This window comes from Lepidochelys kempii, chromosome 10 (assembly GCF_965140285.1).
Source record: "Lepidochelys kempii isolate rLepKem1 chromosome 10, rLepKem1.hap1, whole genome shotgun sequence".
Lineage (NCBI taxonomy): Eukaryota > Metazoa > Chordata > Testudines > Cheloniidae > Lepidochelys > Lepidochelys kempii.
In genome coordinates this window covers 2074147-2089350 of record NC_136389.1, presented here as the reverse complement: position 1 = coordinate 2089350, position 15204 = coordinate 2074147, and the positions used below count along the sequence as shown (strand labels likewise).

The 15204-nt window shown below is 49.4% G+C and overlaps 1 protein-coding gene and 1 long non-coding RNA gene across 4 annotated transcripts in view; one reads left to right on the top strand and one right to left on the bottom strand.

Annotated features, from left to right (window-relative positions):
• The window catches only part of LOC140918040 (uncharacterized), a 55568-nt gene that overhangs the window by 26534 nt on the left and 13830 nt on the right, over positions 1-15204 (bottom strand). For both annotated transcript variants that reach the window (XR_012161062.2, XR_012161061.2), the window contains exon 3: positions 7774-8046. This is a non-coding gene — a long non-coding RNA (uncharacterized LOC140918040). The remainder of the gene's footprint in view (positions 1-7773; positions 8047-15204) is intronic.
• The window catches only part of LOC140918038 (epithelial sodium channel subunit beta), a 38185-nt gene that overhangs the window by 10174 nt on the left and 12807 nt on the right, over positions 1-15204 (top strand). For both annotated transcript variants that reach the window (XM_073361613.2, XM_078854496.1), the window contains 7 exons: positions 1420-1613; positions 2171-2274; positions 2885-3048; positions 8880-8987; positions 13567-13684; positions 14497-14572; positions 14757-14814. In XM_073361613.2, the coding sequence (XP_073217714.2) occupies positions 1420-1613; positions 2171-2274; positions 2885-3048; positions 8880-8987; positions 13567-13684; positions 14497-14572; positions 14757-14814 (822 nt within the window). The remainder of the gene's footprint in view (positions 1-1419; positions 1614-2170; positions 2275-2884; positions 3049-8879; positions 8988-13566; positions 13685-14496; positions 14573-14756; positions 14815-15204) is intronic.

Genomic DNA, 15204 nt, shown 5'->3' with positions numbered 1-15204 from the left:
ATACAGGAATAGGGAATGAACATTCCATAGGCATCTTGGGCCATCCCACAGGATGAACAGAGAATTCTGTCCTTATTACAGAAGTCATTAGGATGCTTCAAAATCCCAGTAGAAAGGGGATCATTCTCTATTAAATTCTTTAGGATTTTAGAGTCATGAGAACATAAGAACGGCCATACTGGGTCAGACCAAAGGTCAATCTAGCCCAGTATCTTGTCTTCCAACAGTGGCCAATGCCAAGTGCCCCGCGGGGGATGAACAGAACAGGGAATCATCAAGTGATCTATCCCCTGTCACCCATTCCCAGCTTCTGGGAAACAGGGGCTAGAGACACCATTCCTGCTCATCCTAGCTAATAGCCATCGATGGACCTATCCTCCATGTATTTACCTAGTTCTTTTTTGAACCCTGTTATTGTCTTGGCCTTCACAACATCCTCTGGCAAAGAGTTCCACAGGTTGACTGTGCGTTGCATGAAGAAATACTTCCTTTGTTTGTTTTAAACCTGCTACCTGTTAATTTCATTTGCTGACCCCTAGTTTTTGTGTTATGAGAAGTAAATAACACTTCCTTGTTTACTTTCTCCACACCAGTCATGATTTTATAGACCTCTATCATCTCCTGCCTTAGTCGTCTCTTTTCCAAGCTGAAAAGTCCCAGTCTTATTAATCTCTCCTCATATGGAAGCTGTTCTATACCCCTAATCATTTTTGTTACCCTTTTCTGAACCTTTTCCAATTCTAATATCTTTTTTGAAATGGGGCGATCACATTTGCATGCAGTATTCAAGATGGGGGCGTACCATGGATTTATATAGAGGCATTATGATATTTTCTGTCTCATTATCTATCCCTTTCTTATTGATTCCCAACATTCTGTTAGCCTTTTTGTCTGCTGCTGCACATTGAGGGGATGTTTTCAGAGAACTATCCACAGTGATGCCAAGATCTCTTTCCTGAGTGCTAACAGCCAATTTACACCCCATCATTTTGCTTGTATAGTTGAGATTATGTTTTCCAATGTGCATTACTTTGCATTTATCAACACTGAATTTCATCTGCCATTTTGTTGCCCAGTTACGTAGTTTTGAGAGATCCTTTTGTAGCTCTTCGCAGTCAGCCTGGGACTTAACTATCTTGAGTAGTTTTGTATCATCTGCAAATTTTGCCACCTCACTGTTTACCCCTTTTTCCAGATCATTCATTTCTACAGGCCACTCCTGGCTTTATCTCTGTTCACCTTTATAGGAATAAGCAGAGAGGGCTGGCATCGGATCAGAGGGAGAAGAGAAAAGAAGATGACCCTCTGTGTGTTCACTGAAGGGAACAGATCATTCTCCCCACACCCTCACCATCAGGATGGCCTAGTCTCAGGTTGTCTGTTAGTTACACATTAATATCTAACTCCATGTGTCTTCAGTGCAGCCACAAGGACACCCCCCAGTGCATCTACAGGAACTTCACCAGCGCAGCCCAAGCAGTGACAGAATGGTACGTTCTACAGTCCACTAGCATCCTCTCGAAAGTCCCGCTGCAAGAGAGGATCAGGATGGGCTACCAGCCAGAGGACATGATCCTAGCATGTCTGTATGGGGCAGAGCCCTGCAGCTACAGGTATGTGGAACCCACTGAACTTCTACTTATTCTCAGTGTCACTTGAAACTATATTGGCACAGAGGGCTTCGCAGTGCCACATGGTCCCCACGTTATTGTGTATGAGACATGCTGTGATCCTGCATTGTCACCTGCCAGTTTTGTCCTTCTAATTGACTGCTAAAGAAAAGCATTTGTAGGGATCTATAATAGTGTCATGTGAATGTACTTTTTGGGGTTTTTTACTAAATAAAATAGGCAGGTAAGTGTGTAGCCAATGGGAACCTAAGAATTGCCAATTTGGCTCAGACCCGAGGTCCATCTAGCTCAGTATCCTGCCTCTGACAGTGTACGGCACCAGATGCTTCAAACGAAGCTGTCAGAACCCCCAACTAGCAGATGTGGAATAATCTGCCCCCATGTTAGGACTTATCCTGCTATCTAATAGTCAGAGATTGGCTTACACCATGAAGCAGGAGGACCAAGTATTAACTGCAGGATAACAAAACATATGATCAATTAGCCTACCACCCTTTAGCTCTCCCTGGAGGGTCACGGCTTGTACGTGATTCTTTCAGAAATTTCACCCAGATCTATCATCCTGACCATGGCAACTGCTACATCTTTAACTGGGGCATGGATGAGGAAGCCCTGATTTCTTCCAAGCCTCGAGCAAAGTTTGGTAAGTACTAAAACCCCTCCTAAAAGAGACAGAACAAAGGAACTGGGAAGGCTGGGAAATGTTCCTTCTGCAGACAGCAAGTTCTACTGCACATCATACAGAGACTGTTGATTTATGTTCCTCTGTAGGGCTATGATTGAGTTCTTAGAGGTGCAGGATTAGAAAGGGGGGTAAACCCCCAAAAGGGACATGGATTACATATGCAATGGCAAAGGGTATAACACAGAATAATGGGATGACTTTAAGAAAAGTGCATCTCATCTGAATACCTGGGAAAACACCCACAGAATCAGGTTTTTCCTTTCCACACATTGGCTGAGTGTAAGAGTCCTTTTCAAAGCATTAACAGGTGTAACAATGGTCAATCTAAGGATGAAGGGTCTGTTCTCCTCTCTCAGTGGAGAGGGATTTCCCTGCAGAGTAAGAGAGTTCATCTAAACATTGCATCTGAAGAAGTGAGTTTTTTACCCATTAAAGCTTATGCCAAAATAAATCTGTTAGTCTTTAAGGTGCCACCGGACTCCCTGTTGTTCCTCTAAACACTCACGTTTATATATAAACCCTGCACTTCATGTTGTGGGTTTTTGAATATTGTGTTTGGTGCCCACAGGGCTGCAGTTAATTCTGGACATTGGCCAACAAGACTACATTCCCTACCTCACATCTACTGCTGGGGCAAGGCTTATGCTGCATAAGCAGAAGAGTTTCCCGTTTCTTAAAGACCAGGGCATCTATGCCATGTCTGGGACAGAAACCTCTATCAGCGTATTAGTGGTATGTGTGACATCTCATCAGAACAAATCATTGGAAAGTAAGACCCTCTGATGGGACAGCAGCCAAGTTTGTCTTGGCCAATCTGAATGAACTGAGTTACACACTTCATAGAATCCTAGAATCATAGAATATCAGGGTTGGAAGGGACCTCAGGAGGTCATCTAGTCCAACCCCCTGCTCAAAGCAGGACCAATCCCCAACTAAAACAGCCCAGCCAGGGCTTTGTCAAGCCTGACCTTAAAAACCCCTAAGGAAGGAGATTCCACCACCTCACTAGGTAACGCATTCCAGTGCTTCACCACCCTCCTAGTGAAAAAGTTTTTCCTAATATCCAACCTAAACCTCCCCCACTTCAACTTGAGACCATTACTCCTTGTTCTGTCATCTGCTACCACTGAGAACAGACTAGATCCATCCTCTTTGGAACCCTCTTTCAGGTAGTTGAAAGCAGCTATCAAATCCCCCCTCATTCTTCTCTTCTGCAGGCTAAACAATCCCAGCTCCCTCAGCCTCTCCTCATAAGTCATATGTTCCAGTCCCCTCATCATTTTTGTTGCCCTCTGCTGGACTCTCTCCAATTTGTCCACATCCTTCTTGTAGTGTGGGGCCCAAAACTGGACACAGTACTCCAGCTGAGGCCTCACCAATGTCGAATAGAGGGGGACGATCACGTCCCTCGATCTGCTCGCTATGCCCCTACTTATACATCCCAAAATGCCATTGGCCTTCTTGGCAACAAGGGCACACTGCTGACTCATATCCAGCTTCTCGTCCACTGTCACCCCTAGGTCCTTTTCCGCAGAACTGCTGCCTAGCCATTCGGACCCTAGTCTGTAGCTGTGCATTGGGTTCTTCAGTCCTAAGTGCAGGACCCTTCACTTATCCTTATTGAACCTCATCAGATTTCTTTTGGCCCAATCCTCCAATTTGTCTAGGGCCCTCTGTATCCTATCCCTGCCCTCCAGCGTATCTACCACTCCTCCCAGTTTAGTATCATCTGCAAATTTGCTGAGAGTGCAATCCACACCATCCTCCAGATCATTTATGAAGATATTGAACAAAACCGGCCCCAGGACCGACCCCTGGGGCACTCCACTTGACACCGGCTGCCAATTAGACATGGAGCCATTGATCACTACCTGTTGAGCCCGACAATCTAGCCAACTTTCTACCCATCTTATAGTGCATTCATCCAGCCCATACTTCTTTAACTTGCTGACAAGAATACTGTGGGAAACCGTGTCAAAAGTTTTGCTAAAGTCAAGAAACAATACATCCACTGCTTTCCCTTCATCCACAGAACCAGTAATCTCATCATAGAAGGCGATTAGATTAGTCAGGCATGACCTTCCCTTGGTGAATCCATGCTCGCTGTTCCTGATCACTTTCCTCTCATGCAAGTGCTTCAGGATTGATTCTTTGAGGACCTGCTCCATGATTTTTCCGGGGACTGAGGTGAGGCTGACTGGCCAGTAGTTCCCAGGATCCTCCTTCTTCCTTTTTTTAAAGATGGGCACTACATTAGCCTTTTTCCAGTTATCCGGGACTTCCCCCGTTCGCCACGAGTTTTCAAAGATAACGGCCAATGGCTCTGCAATCACAGCCGCCAATTCCTTTAGCACTCTCGGATGCAACTCGTCTGGCCCCATGGACTTGTGCACGTCCAGCTTTTCTAAATAGTCCCTAAGCACCTCTTTCTCCACAGAGGGCTGGCCATCTATTCCCCATGTTGTGATGCCCAGGGCAGCAGTCTGGGAGCTGACCTTGTTAGTGAAGACAGAGGCAAAAAAAGCATTGAGTACATTAGCTTTTTCCACATCCTCTGTCACTAGGTTGCCTCCCTCATTCATTAAGGGGCCCACACTTTCCTTGGCTTTCTTCTTGTTGCCAACATACCTGAAGTAACCCTTCTTGTTACTCTTGACATCTCTTGCTAGCTGCAGCTCCAGGTGCGATTTGGCCCTCCTGATTTCATTCCTACATGCCCGAGCAATATTTTTATACTCTTCCCTGGTCATATGTCCAACCTTCCACTTCTTGTAAGCTTCTTTTTTATGTTTAAGATCCGCTAGGATTTCACCGTTAAGCCAAGCTGGTCGCCTGCCATATTTACTATTCTTTCGACTCATCGGGATGGTTTGTCCCTGTAACCTCAACAGGGATTCCTTGAAATACAGCCAGCTCTCCTGGACTCCTTTCCCCTTCATGTTAGTCCCCCAGGGGATCCTACCCATCCGTTCCCTGAGGGAGTCGAAGTCTGCTTTCCTGAAGTCCAGGGTCCGTATCCTGCTGCTTACCTTTCTTCCCTGTGTCAGGATCCTGAAATCAACCAACTCATGGTCACTGCCTCCCAGATTCCCATCCACTTTTGCTTCCCCTACTAATTCTTCCTGGTTTGTGAGCAGCAGGTCAAGAAAAGCTCCCCCCCCAGTTGGCTCCTCTAGCACTTGCACCAGGAAATTGTCCCCTACGCTTTCCAAAAACTTCCGCCAACTCCTTTAGCACTCTCGGATGTAGCGCATCCAGCCCCATGGACTTGTGCTCGTCCAGCTTTTCTAAATAGTCCTGAACCACTTCTTTCTCCACAGAGGGTTGGTCACCTCCTCCCCATGGTGTGCTGCCCAGTGCCGCAGTCTGGGAGCTGACCTTGTTCGTGAAGACAGAGGCGAAAAAAGTACATTAGCTTTTTCCACATCCTCTGACACTAGGTTAAAAGAAAAGGAGTACTAGTGGCACCTTAGAGACTAACCAATTTATTTGAGCATAAGCTTTCGTGAGCTACAGCTCACTTCATCGGATGTCACTAGGTTGCCTCCCTCATTCAGTAAGGGGCCCACACTTTCCTTGACTTTCTTCTTGTTGATAACATACCTGAAGAAACCCTTCTGGTTACTCTTACCATCTCTTGCTAGCTGCAACTCCAGGTGTGATTTGGCCTTCCTGATTTCACTCCTGAATGCCTGAGCAATATTTTTATACTCCTCCCTGGTCATTTGTCCAATCTTCCACTTCTTGTAAGCTTCTTTTTTGTGTTTAAGATCAGCAAGGATTTCACTGTTAAGCCAAGCTGGTCGCTTGCCATATTTACTATTCTTTCTACACATCGGAATGGTTTGCCCCTGTAATCTCAATAAGGATTCTTTAAAATACAGCCAGCTCTCCTGGACTCCTTTCCCCGTCATGTTGTTCTCCCAGGGAATCCTGCCCATCAGTTCCCTGAGGGAGTCAAAGTCTGCTTTTCTGAAGTCCAGGGTCCGTATTCTGCTGCTCTCCTTTCTTCCTTGTGTCAGGATCCTGAACTCGACCATCTCATGGTCACTGTCTCCCAGGTTCCCATCCACTTTTGCTTCCCCATTTGTGAGCAGCAGGTCAAGAAGAGCTCTGCCCCTAGTTGGTTCCTCCAGCACTTGCACCAGGAAATTGTCCCCTACATTTTCCAAAAACTTCCTGGATTGTCTGTGCACCGCTGTATTGCTCTCCCAGCAGATATCAGGGTGATTGAAGTCTCCCATGAGAACCAGGGCCTGCGATCTAGTAACTTCTGTGAGTTGCCGGAAGAAAGCCTCGTCCACCTCATCCCCCCAGTCCGGTGGTCTATAGCAGACTCCCACCACGACATCACCCTTGTTGCTCACACTTCCAAACTTAATCTAGAGACACTCAGGTTTTTCTGCAGTTTCATACTTGAGCTCTGAGCAGTCATACTGCTCCCTTACATACAATGCAACTCCCCCACCTTTTCTGCCCTGCCTGTCCTTCCTGAACCATTTATATCCACCCATGACAGTACTCCAGTCATGTGAGTTATCCCACCAAGTCTCTGTTATTCCAATCACATCATAATTCCTTGACTGTGCCAGGACTTCCAGTTCTCCCTGCTTGTTTCCCAGGCTTCTTGCAGTTGTGTCTAGGCACTTAAGATATCTCACTGATTGTCCTGCTTTCTTAGTATGAGGCAGGAGCCCTCCCCTCGCGCGCTCTCCTGCTTGTGCTTCCTCCCGGTATCCCACTTCCCGACTTACGTCAGGGCTTTTGTCTCCTTCCCCCTGTGAACCTAGTTTAAAGCCCTCCTCACAAGGTTAGCCAGCCTGCTTGCGAAGATGCTCTTCCCTCTCTTCATTAGGTGGAGCCCGTCTCCGCCTAGCACTCCTCCTTCTTGGAACACCATCCCATGGTCAAAGAATCCAAAGCCTTCTCTCCGACACCACATGTGTAGCCATTCGTTGACTTCCACCATTCGACGGTCCCTACCCAGGCCTTTTCCTTCCACGGGGAGGATGGACGAGAACGCCACTTGCGCCTCAAACTCCTTTATCCTTCTTCCCAGAGCCACGTAGTCCGCAGTGATCCACTCAAGGTCATTCTTGGCAGTATCATTGGTGCCCACGTGGAGAAGCAGGAAGGGGTAGCGATCCGAGGGCTTGATGAGTCTCGGCAGTCTCTCCGTCACATCGTGAATCCTAGCTCCTGGCAAGCAGCAGACTTCTAGGTTTTCCCGGTTGGGGCGGCAGATAGATGACTCAGTCCTCTTGAGGAGGGAATCCCCGACCACCACCACCTGCCTCCTTCACTTGGGAGCGGTGGTCGTGGAACCACATCCCTAGGACAGGGCATCTCATGCCTTCCAATCGGCGGAGTCTCCTTCTGCTCCCTTCCCTCAGATGTATCATCTAGTCCACTCTCTGCATTAGTACCTGTGGAGAGAACATGAAAATGGTTGCTTACCTGTATCTGCATTGCTGGTACATAGACGCTCCCCTTTCTTCTTCTGGAGGCCACATGCTGCCAAATTTCTTCACCATCCTCCTGTCCCCGCTGCGCAGCCTGCTCTGAATCTTCAGACCGTTGTGCCCGTAGAAGCATATCCTGACGTCTGTCTAGGAAATTTTCAGTTTCTCTTGTGCAATGCAGGGTTGATACCTGTTTCTCCAGACCTTGAACCTTCTCTTCCAATGTGGAGACCAGCTTGCACTTTGTACAGACAAAGTTGCTTTTGTCCTGTGGAAGAAAAACAACATGGCACATGCTGTGCAGGTAACAACAGCTGAACACCCCCCATCCATATCACCTTCCTTCTACGAGCTTCCTCAGGAGCTGTAGGTTTCAGAGTAGCAGCCATGTTAGTCTGTATTCGCAAAAAGAAAAGGAGTACTTGTGGCACCTTAGAGACTAACCGATTTATTTGAACATAAGCTTTCGTGAGCTACAGCTCACTTCATCGGATGCATTCCACTGAATGCATCCGATGAAGTGAGCTGTAGCTCACGAAAGCTTATGCTCAAATAAATCGGTTAGTCTCTAAGGTGCCAATAGTACTCCTTTTCTTTTCAGGAGCTGTAGTAATTACTCAGAGAAGCCGGCAAGATGAAAGCCTCAGTGGGTTGTCCCCAGGCGAACTCCCACTGTTAGCCTCTCCGCTGTTTGCTGTTCACTTTCCGTCTTAGCTGAGCTAACTCTTCACAAGATTTGCTTTAATAAAATAACAGAACTTGCGTTGGCTGCATGCATGCGTGCTCATTTGGGTACACCTTCTGCATGTACACTGGCCAATCTTGGCAGGAGTGCTTGCACACACTAAGACCTTTATGTGGCACTTAGGGACTATTAATAGAAAGCAAATTGTGCACTTCCAACATAAGCATTCACATAGCAACTCTGATTTTAAGTTAAATTGCTTTATTAAATCCAAATAACTCCCTCTGCATGGGCAAGTGTTGCCTCTGCACTCCAGGTGCCAGAGCTGCAGTGAGAAGGGATTCCATTTATATATAAACTAGAAGCCAAGATACATGTGGATTCTTACTGCAACATACAAGTGTTGGATTTTTCAGGATGAATTGGTGCAGCTGGGTTACCCTTACAACAACTGCACGACAGATGGCTCTGATGTCCCTGTGAAAAATCTATATAACAAGTACAACACTTCCTATTCCATACAGGTAATTTAAAAAATCGAATGTTTTTTTTTAAAAATCCTCCATTTGGATTCTTTTTCTGCACTCTTTCTGGACAGTCTGAATATTGGTGTGTGACAGACCAGGGGCTTAGCACTAATTATCATGCAATAAATACTTCTTCTTCGAGTGATTGCTCATGTGCATTCCAATAGGTGTGTGCACATGTCACGTGCACGATCGCTGGAAGCTTTTCCCTAGCGGTACCCATCGGGTCGGCTGTGGAGACCCCTAGAGTGGCGCCTTCATGGTGGCATATGTATGTCCCTGCCAACCCGCCGCCTGCTCGGTTCCTTCTTACCTGTTGGAACAGCTTAGTCTCTTGCTTTGCAAGTGCCTTATCGAGTGGTTCTAGTGTACAGAGTTGTTAGTTAGTTGTTAATAGTTGTAGATTAGGTTAGTTTAGCGTACTTTGGGGGGGTTTCCCCTGTTTTACTCTCCCCAGCACTGGGGCATGCCTCGGTCGCGTGTGAGAGGTGTGCAAAACCTATGCCAACAAGTGATCTGCACGCCGCCTGTCTCAAGTGCCTTGGGGAGGGCCATCAGACAGATAAGTGCCCTATTTGCACGAGCTTCAGACCCAGGATTTAGAGGGAGTGGGACTATCTCCTGAAGCTCCTCTTGATGGAGTCGGCCCTTCAGCCACAGCCTGAGCCGATGCCGGCACCCTCGGTGCACAGCACACCAGCCTCAGGGTGGGATGTCCCGGCACCGAGGAAAGACTCCACCAGGGAGCACCGGTACCTCTCCCTGGCCCTCAAGGCCAGTGCCTCACGGCGGCACTGTTCACAGCCTCCAGTGCCGCATGAGAAAAAGAAACCAGACAGGGGTCGTTCCCCTGTCAGGAAGCTGAGGGGGTTTCCAGTGGGCTGCATCCTCTGGTGGGACACCCTCGGTCTGGCCCCCAAGAACCGGCGCTCTTGACTCCGGCAAGAACGGACTCTCCTACCCGCGATGATTTGGAGGAAGAGCTTGATCTCCCCTCCACTCCAGACACACATGAGGCGGCTCGAGACCTCATTGATATGGCGGCGCAGTACCCGGCCTCGCAAACTCAGGCACGGCCAGTAGTACCGGCGATGGCACCGACTGCCGCGTCACGCCTGGCACCGCGGGTGATTACAGCCCCGGTCGTGACACCGATGGCCGCACCGGCACTGATGGCGGCACCGCCGTTGACTCATCATTGGGGAAGGCCCATGATGCTGCGGCACCAATCGCCGTCTCCCCGGCACCACTCCCCAGCACCATCGGGCTCCGCTCCCCCATGGTCCGGTACAGAATACTCGTCAGAGTCCGACACGGAATCGTCTGTGTCCCGATGCATCCACTACTGCTCCCGGTCCTGGCCCCGATCCCGGCACTGAAGGTCGGCGGAACAACCAGCACCAGTCGCCACTTGGCCACCCCAGTGGCAGGTCCAATGCAATGGCCTTTTTGGACCCCCTGGGCCTACCACCAGGCTCAAGGTCAGGGATCTAGGCTGGTGTCGGTGGTATCGGCCCCCCATGCCCCTCCATCAGCGATGTCGATGGCACGCTATACCCCTAGGGACCCGGAGGATCCCTTATGGGACAGGGCTGTTGAGCGGCCACGGACAAGCACGGCCCCTCCTCCACCGACGTCGGTGGCACCTGAACCTCCAGTCGCGGGGTGCTCCGAGGTAGCTGACCCAGCGTCCAGAGAACCCGAGGGTCAGGAAGACCCTGTCCCAGGAACCTCTTCCTCCTCTTTGCCGGATGAGGCAGTGGTGGGCACCTCCACCACTCTACCACCAATGGATACCAAAGGGCACCAGGACCTGCTTAGGAGGGTAGCAGTTAACCTCAACCTCCAGGCAGAGGAGGTTATGGAGGACTCAGATCCGATGGTGGATGTCCTCACCCCCGAGGGTCCTTCCAGAGTAGCTTTGCCCCTCATAAGGACAATTCAGAACACCACGAAGGTGCTTTGGCAAACCCCGGCCTCCAAACCACCAACGGCGAAAGGGGTCGAGAGACGTTACTTTGTGCCGCAAAAGGGCTATAAGCACCTGTTTACGCACCCCCAACCGGGGACTCTGGTGGTTGACGAGGCAAACCACAAGGAGTGGCAGGGTCAACCCGGCCCCACGCTTAAGTCACATGACGCCAAGAAGCTGGATCTCTTTGGCCATAAAGTCGGGTAGAGAATCAGCAGGCGGTGCTTAGCCGATACGCTTTCAATTCCTGGAGCTCGTTGGCTAAGTTCCAGGAGTTAATCCCAGCTGATTCTTGCAGGGAGTTCAGTGCGCTCCTTGAGGAGCGTAGAGTGGTCTCTAAGACTGACCTCCAAGCAGCCCTGGATGCAGCGGACTCTGCGGCTGGAACCATGGCCACCACCATCGCTATGAGGTGCAGTGCATGGCTTCAGGTTTCGGGGATCCCACCTGAGGTCCAAAATACAATTCAGGACCTCCCCTTTGACTGTGAGGGCCTGTTTGCTCAAAATATGGACACACATCTACATATCCTGAAGGACTGGCGGGCGACTCAGAAGTCTCTGGGGCTACACACCCCAGCGCCTCAGAGAAAGGCCTTTAGACCTCAGCCCCCAACCCGTTTCTACTCGGGGACCCCAAGGTGGGATCCACCTAGGAGGAGGGGCAGAAATAACAGGAGGCACCCACCGCAATCCTCCTCAGGCCAAGGCCAGGGTTCGACCAAACAGCCCCCCGGCCCCAAGCCAAACTTTTGAAGATGCACACGAGGACAGCGCACCAGTCGCCTTCTTGGATCCTTCCCCCACTCTGTGAATCGACTCTTCTGCTTCTACCGTGCTTGGTCTCAGATCGCATCAGACCGCTGGGCCCTCAGCACGGTGGGGGTGGGATATTCAATCCAATTCTGTTCCCTCCCGCCCTCCCACGCCCCTTCCCCGTCCCTCTTCAGGGACCCCTCTCACGAGCAACTCCTTGTACAACAGGTACAATCACTCCTAGCTCTAGGGGCAATAGAGGAGGTTCCTCAGGAATTCAGGGGCAAGGGGTCCTACTCCCACTATTTCCTCATCCCCAAGGCCAGGGGCGGGCTTCGGCCTATGCTGGACCTACGAGAGCTCAACACATACATAAAAAAGGTGAAGTTCCGCATGGTCTCTCTGGCCGCCATCATTCCCGCCCTGGATCCGGGAGACTGGTACACTGTCTTCGACTTGAAGGACGTGTACTGTCACATTGCTATTATTCCATTGCTATACACCTATTGGAGTGCACATGAGCAACCACTCGAAGAAGAAAAAACGGTTACTTACCCCTCGTAACTTGTTCTTCGAGATGTGTTACTCACGTCCATTCCAAATCCCTCCCGCCGCCCCACTGTCGGCGTGTCCAGCAAGAAGGAACCGAGCAGGCGGCGGGTCGGCAGGGACATACATACCCCGCCATGAAGGCGCCACTCTAGGGGTCTCCACAGCCGACCCGACGGGTTCCGCTAGGGCACGCGCACAGACCTATTGGAATGGACGTGAGCAACACATCTCGAAGAACAACAGTTACGAGAGGTAAGTAACCGTTTTTTTCTCAGACTAAGGAACCAAGTGACCCCTCTGTTCCTGAAAGCGGAGGACGATGGATCCCAGTGCAGGGTGTGGAAGTGGGGAGGAGCTGACTGTGCTGCATGCTCCTCCCTGACCTTAGAAGAGCCCCTTGAGGGGGCTCCGCAGCTGCTAGGTCTGTAGGTTGGAAGGGGGTCAGGTGATGCAGGTTGGGCTCTGACAGATTCTCTTCCCCATAGAAACAAATTGGTGGGCCAGAGCCCAGCACCTTGTTACAAACAAGCCAGGTGAAGTTGCCTGTCTTCCGCTCTTCACCACGAACCACCCTAGGTTCCTGGGCCATCAAACAGTGAGAGGGGAGCCCTGGGCAAGTAGATGGGAGATGCTAAGTCCTGGTTCTCCTTGTCCCCACCCCCACATTGATTTCAGGGGAGAATCTGGCCCTGACTGAGCACTTAGTATCATGTCATTAATCCTGCGCCATGCAGATGCACCCAGGTAAGAACTCACTGGCCAGAAGAAAACCAAACAAATGTGTTTTAAGAACCAGAGAGCTGGAGAAAAAACAGGGAGGGCCTCGGAAAGCAGAGAACCACAAGGGACAAGTGATTCTGCAGAAATCCAGAGGCCAAAGCTCCATCCAGGCAGCACTTGTGAACTTTGTCTGGTTTTGGTTATTGCTCTGCATGCTGTTACCCTCTCTCTGCTTCAGAGCTGAGCATCCCCCTTCGGCCTGGTCTACGCTTGGCTTTTTGTCTGACATCTTTCCCGTTGTTGCTAAGCCCAGGGCAGCTCTGCTGTGGGCAGCGGGTGGGAATGCTAGTGGAGAGAAAGTACTGGCTGTTGGTGGCATTTTTACCATTGTGACATGAACACCTGTTCTCAGCTGGGTGAGGTTACAGTGTAAAACACCAGCAACCAGTGTTGAAGGAGTCGGCCCTTTGGGAGCCTGGTAGGAAGGCATCTGGGAGCAGTCTCTGCACTCTTTGATGCACTGATCAGCGTGAGAGCATGTCCCAGTTCTAAATGGCTCCTTGTCCCCTTTTTGCAGGCTTGTCTGCGCTCCTGTTTCCAAGCTCAGATGTTCGAAAATTGTGGGTGTGGTCACTATCTGTTTCCTTTACCTGAAGGGGTAAATTATTGCAACAGTGAAGATGATCCAGACTGGGGTAAGAACACGAACAGAGTGTGAAATAGCAAGGCCCCATAATACGTATGGGAAGGGGTTGGAAACATAAGGGCTTTGTCAGGGGCACTTTAAGTAGCTGGGAGTTAAACGTTTTTGCAGCAGGGGCTCTGTTTGCTAACAAGGTGGAGAGTGAGGAGGGAGGCAGAGCTCTCAGCTCTGGCCTAAGGCTAAGGAATATCAGCTGCCATAACAGCTTAGCTGAATGAAGGCTTCTCACAGAGGAATGGCCAGCTGGTAACACCAACACCATATGGGATGACAAGGTTTTCTACTCTGGGTTATGGAGTAAACAGAAACCACCAGCCTCAGCATTTCAGGTGTCCTAGCACGGAAAGGTCAGCACTTCTCCACAGGTTTGTACAGATCCCCAGATAAATTCCCCCCCTTCAGTACAAGGTGGCACAGACCTGATGCAATCCTCAGCACACTTATGTCTGCTCTGAACGTTTCTGAGTGCTGCAGTTCTCTTGCAACAAATGTTTTAGAAGTCACCCTGTATTCATCGGCGGGTGCATCACTGACAAGATTCTGCACTGCTCAAGCATCCAGCTGAATGTTTCCTGCAGAAGGGACTGCAGTAAGTGAGGTGTAGGACCATCGACAGCCCACCACACGTGTCAGTGTTGATGAAAGCCAGTCCACTAGGCCCTGCAAAAGGTGTTACATCGTCTAAGAGTTTGATTGTTTTTATCAATGGATTGTCAAAGCTTCAGAAGGTTATGGGGGAAGCAAATCTGCAGCAGTAAAGTTCTCATCTGACTGGATTGTTTGCTTTTTGTTTTCACCAAACAGCATATTGCTATTCTTCACTGAGGTCAAGTATAGGACACAGGCAGTCTTGTATTGACTCTTGTAAGGACACATGCAAGTAAGTAAATAAACTCTCTCTGGCAGCTCTCAAGGTGGAGGGAATCCTGCGTTTTATCCCTCACTGAACACTGATCTTAAAATCTGAACAGACCTTTATGGGGGGTTGAAATTGAGCTAAAGTTCTGGTGATTTAAGAGCAGTGGAAAGCTCCATGAATTAATGTTCTTGTGTCTTCTTTCCAGCAACACTCAGTTCAAAACGACCATCTCTGTGGCAGGCTGGCCATCTGAGGCGTCAGAGGTAAAATCAGTTCCTGTCTGTCTAGGGAAGATTCCCTGCTTATCGCTATTGTATGCACTTTTGTTGTAGCCATGTTTGTCCCAAGATATTAGAGAGACAAGGGGTGGTGGTGAGGTAATATCTTTTATTGGACCAACTTCTGTTGGTGAGAGAGAGCAGCTTTTGAGTTTACATTTTCCAACAGAAGTTGGTCTGATAACATATTACCACACCTTACCATTACATTACCTTGTTACCATTACATTACCTTGTTTCTGCTTCTCACTGGTATTTAAGTGCCTTACAGATGTTAAAAATAAACACTATAAATGGCCATTCTCTCTCCAGCCCCTATTCAGTACAGGCTGTTGGTTTTTTGTGACCTGTACAGCCACAGTAACAGGGTTTCAA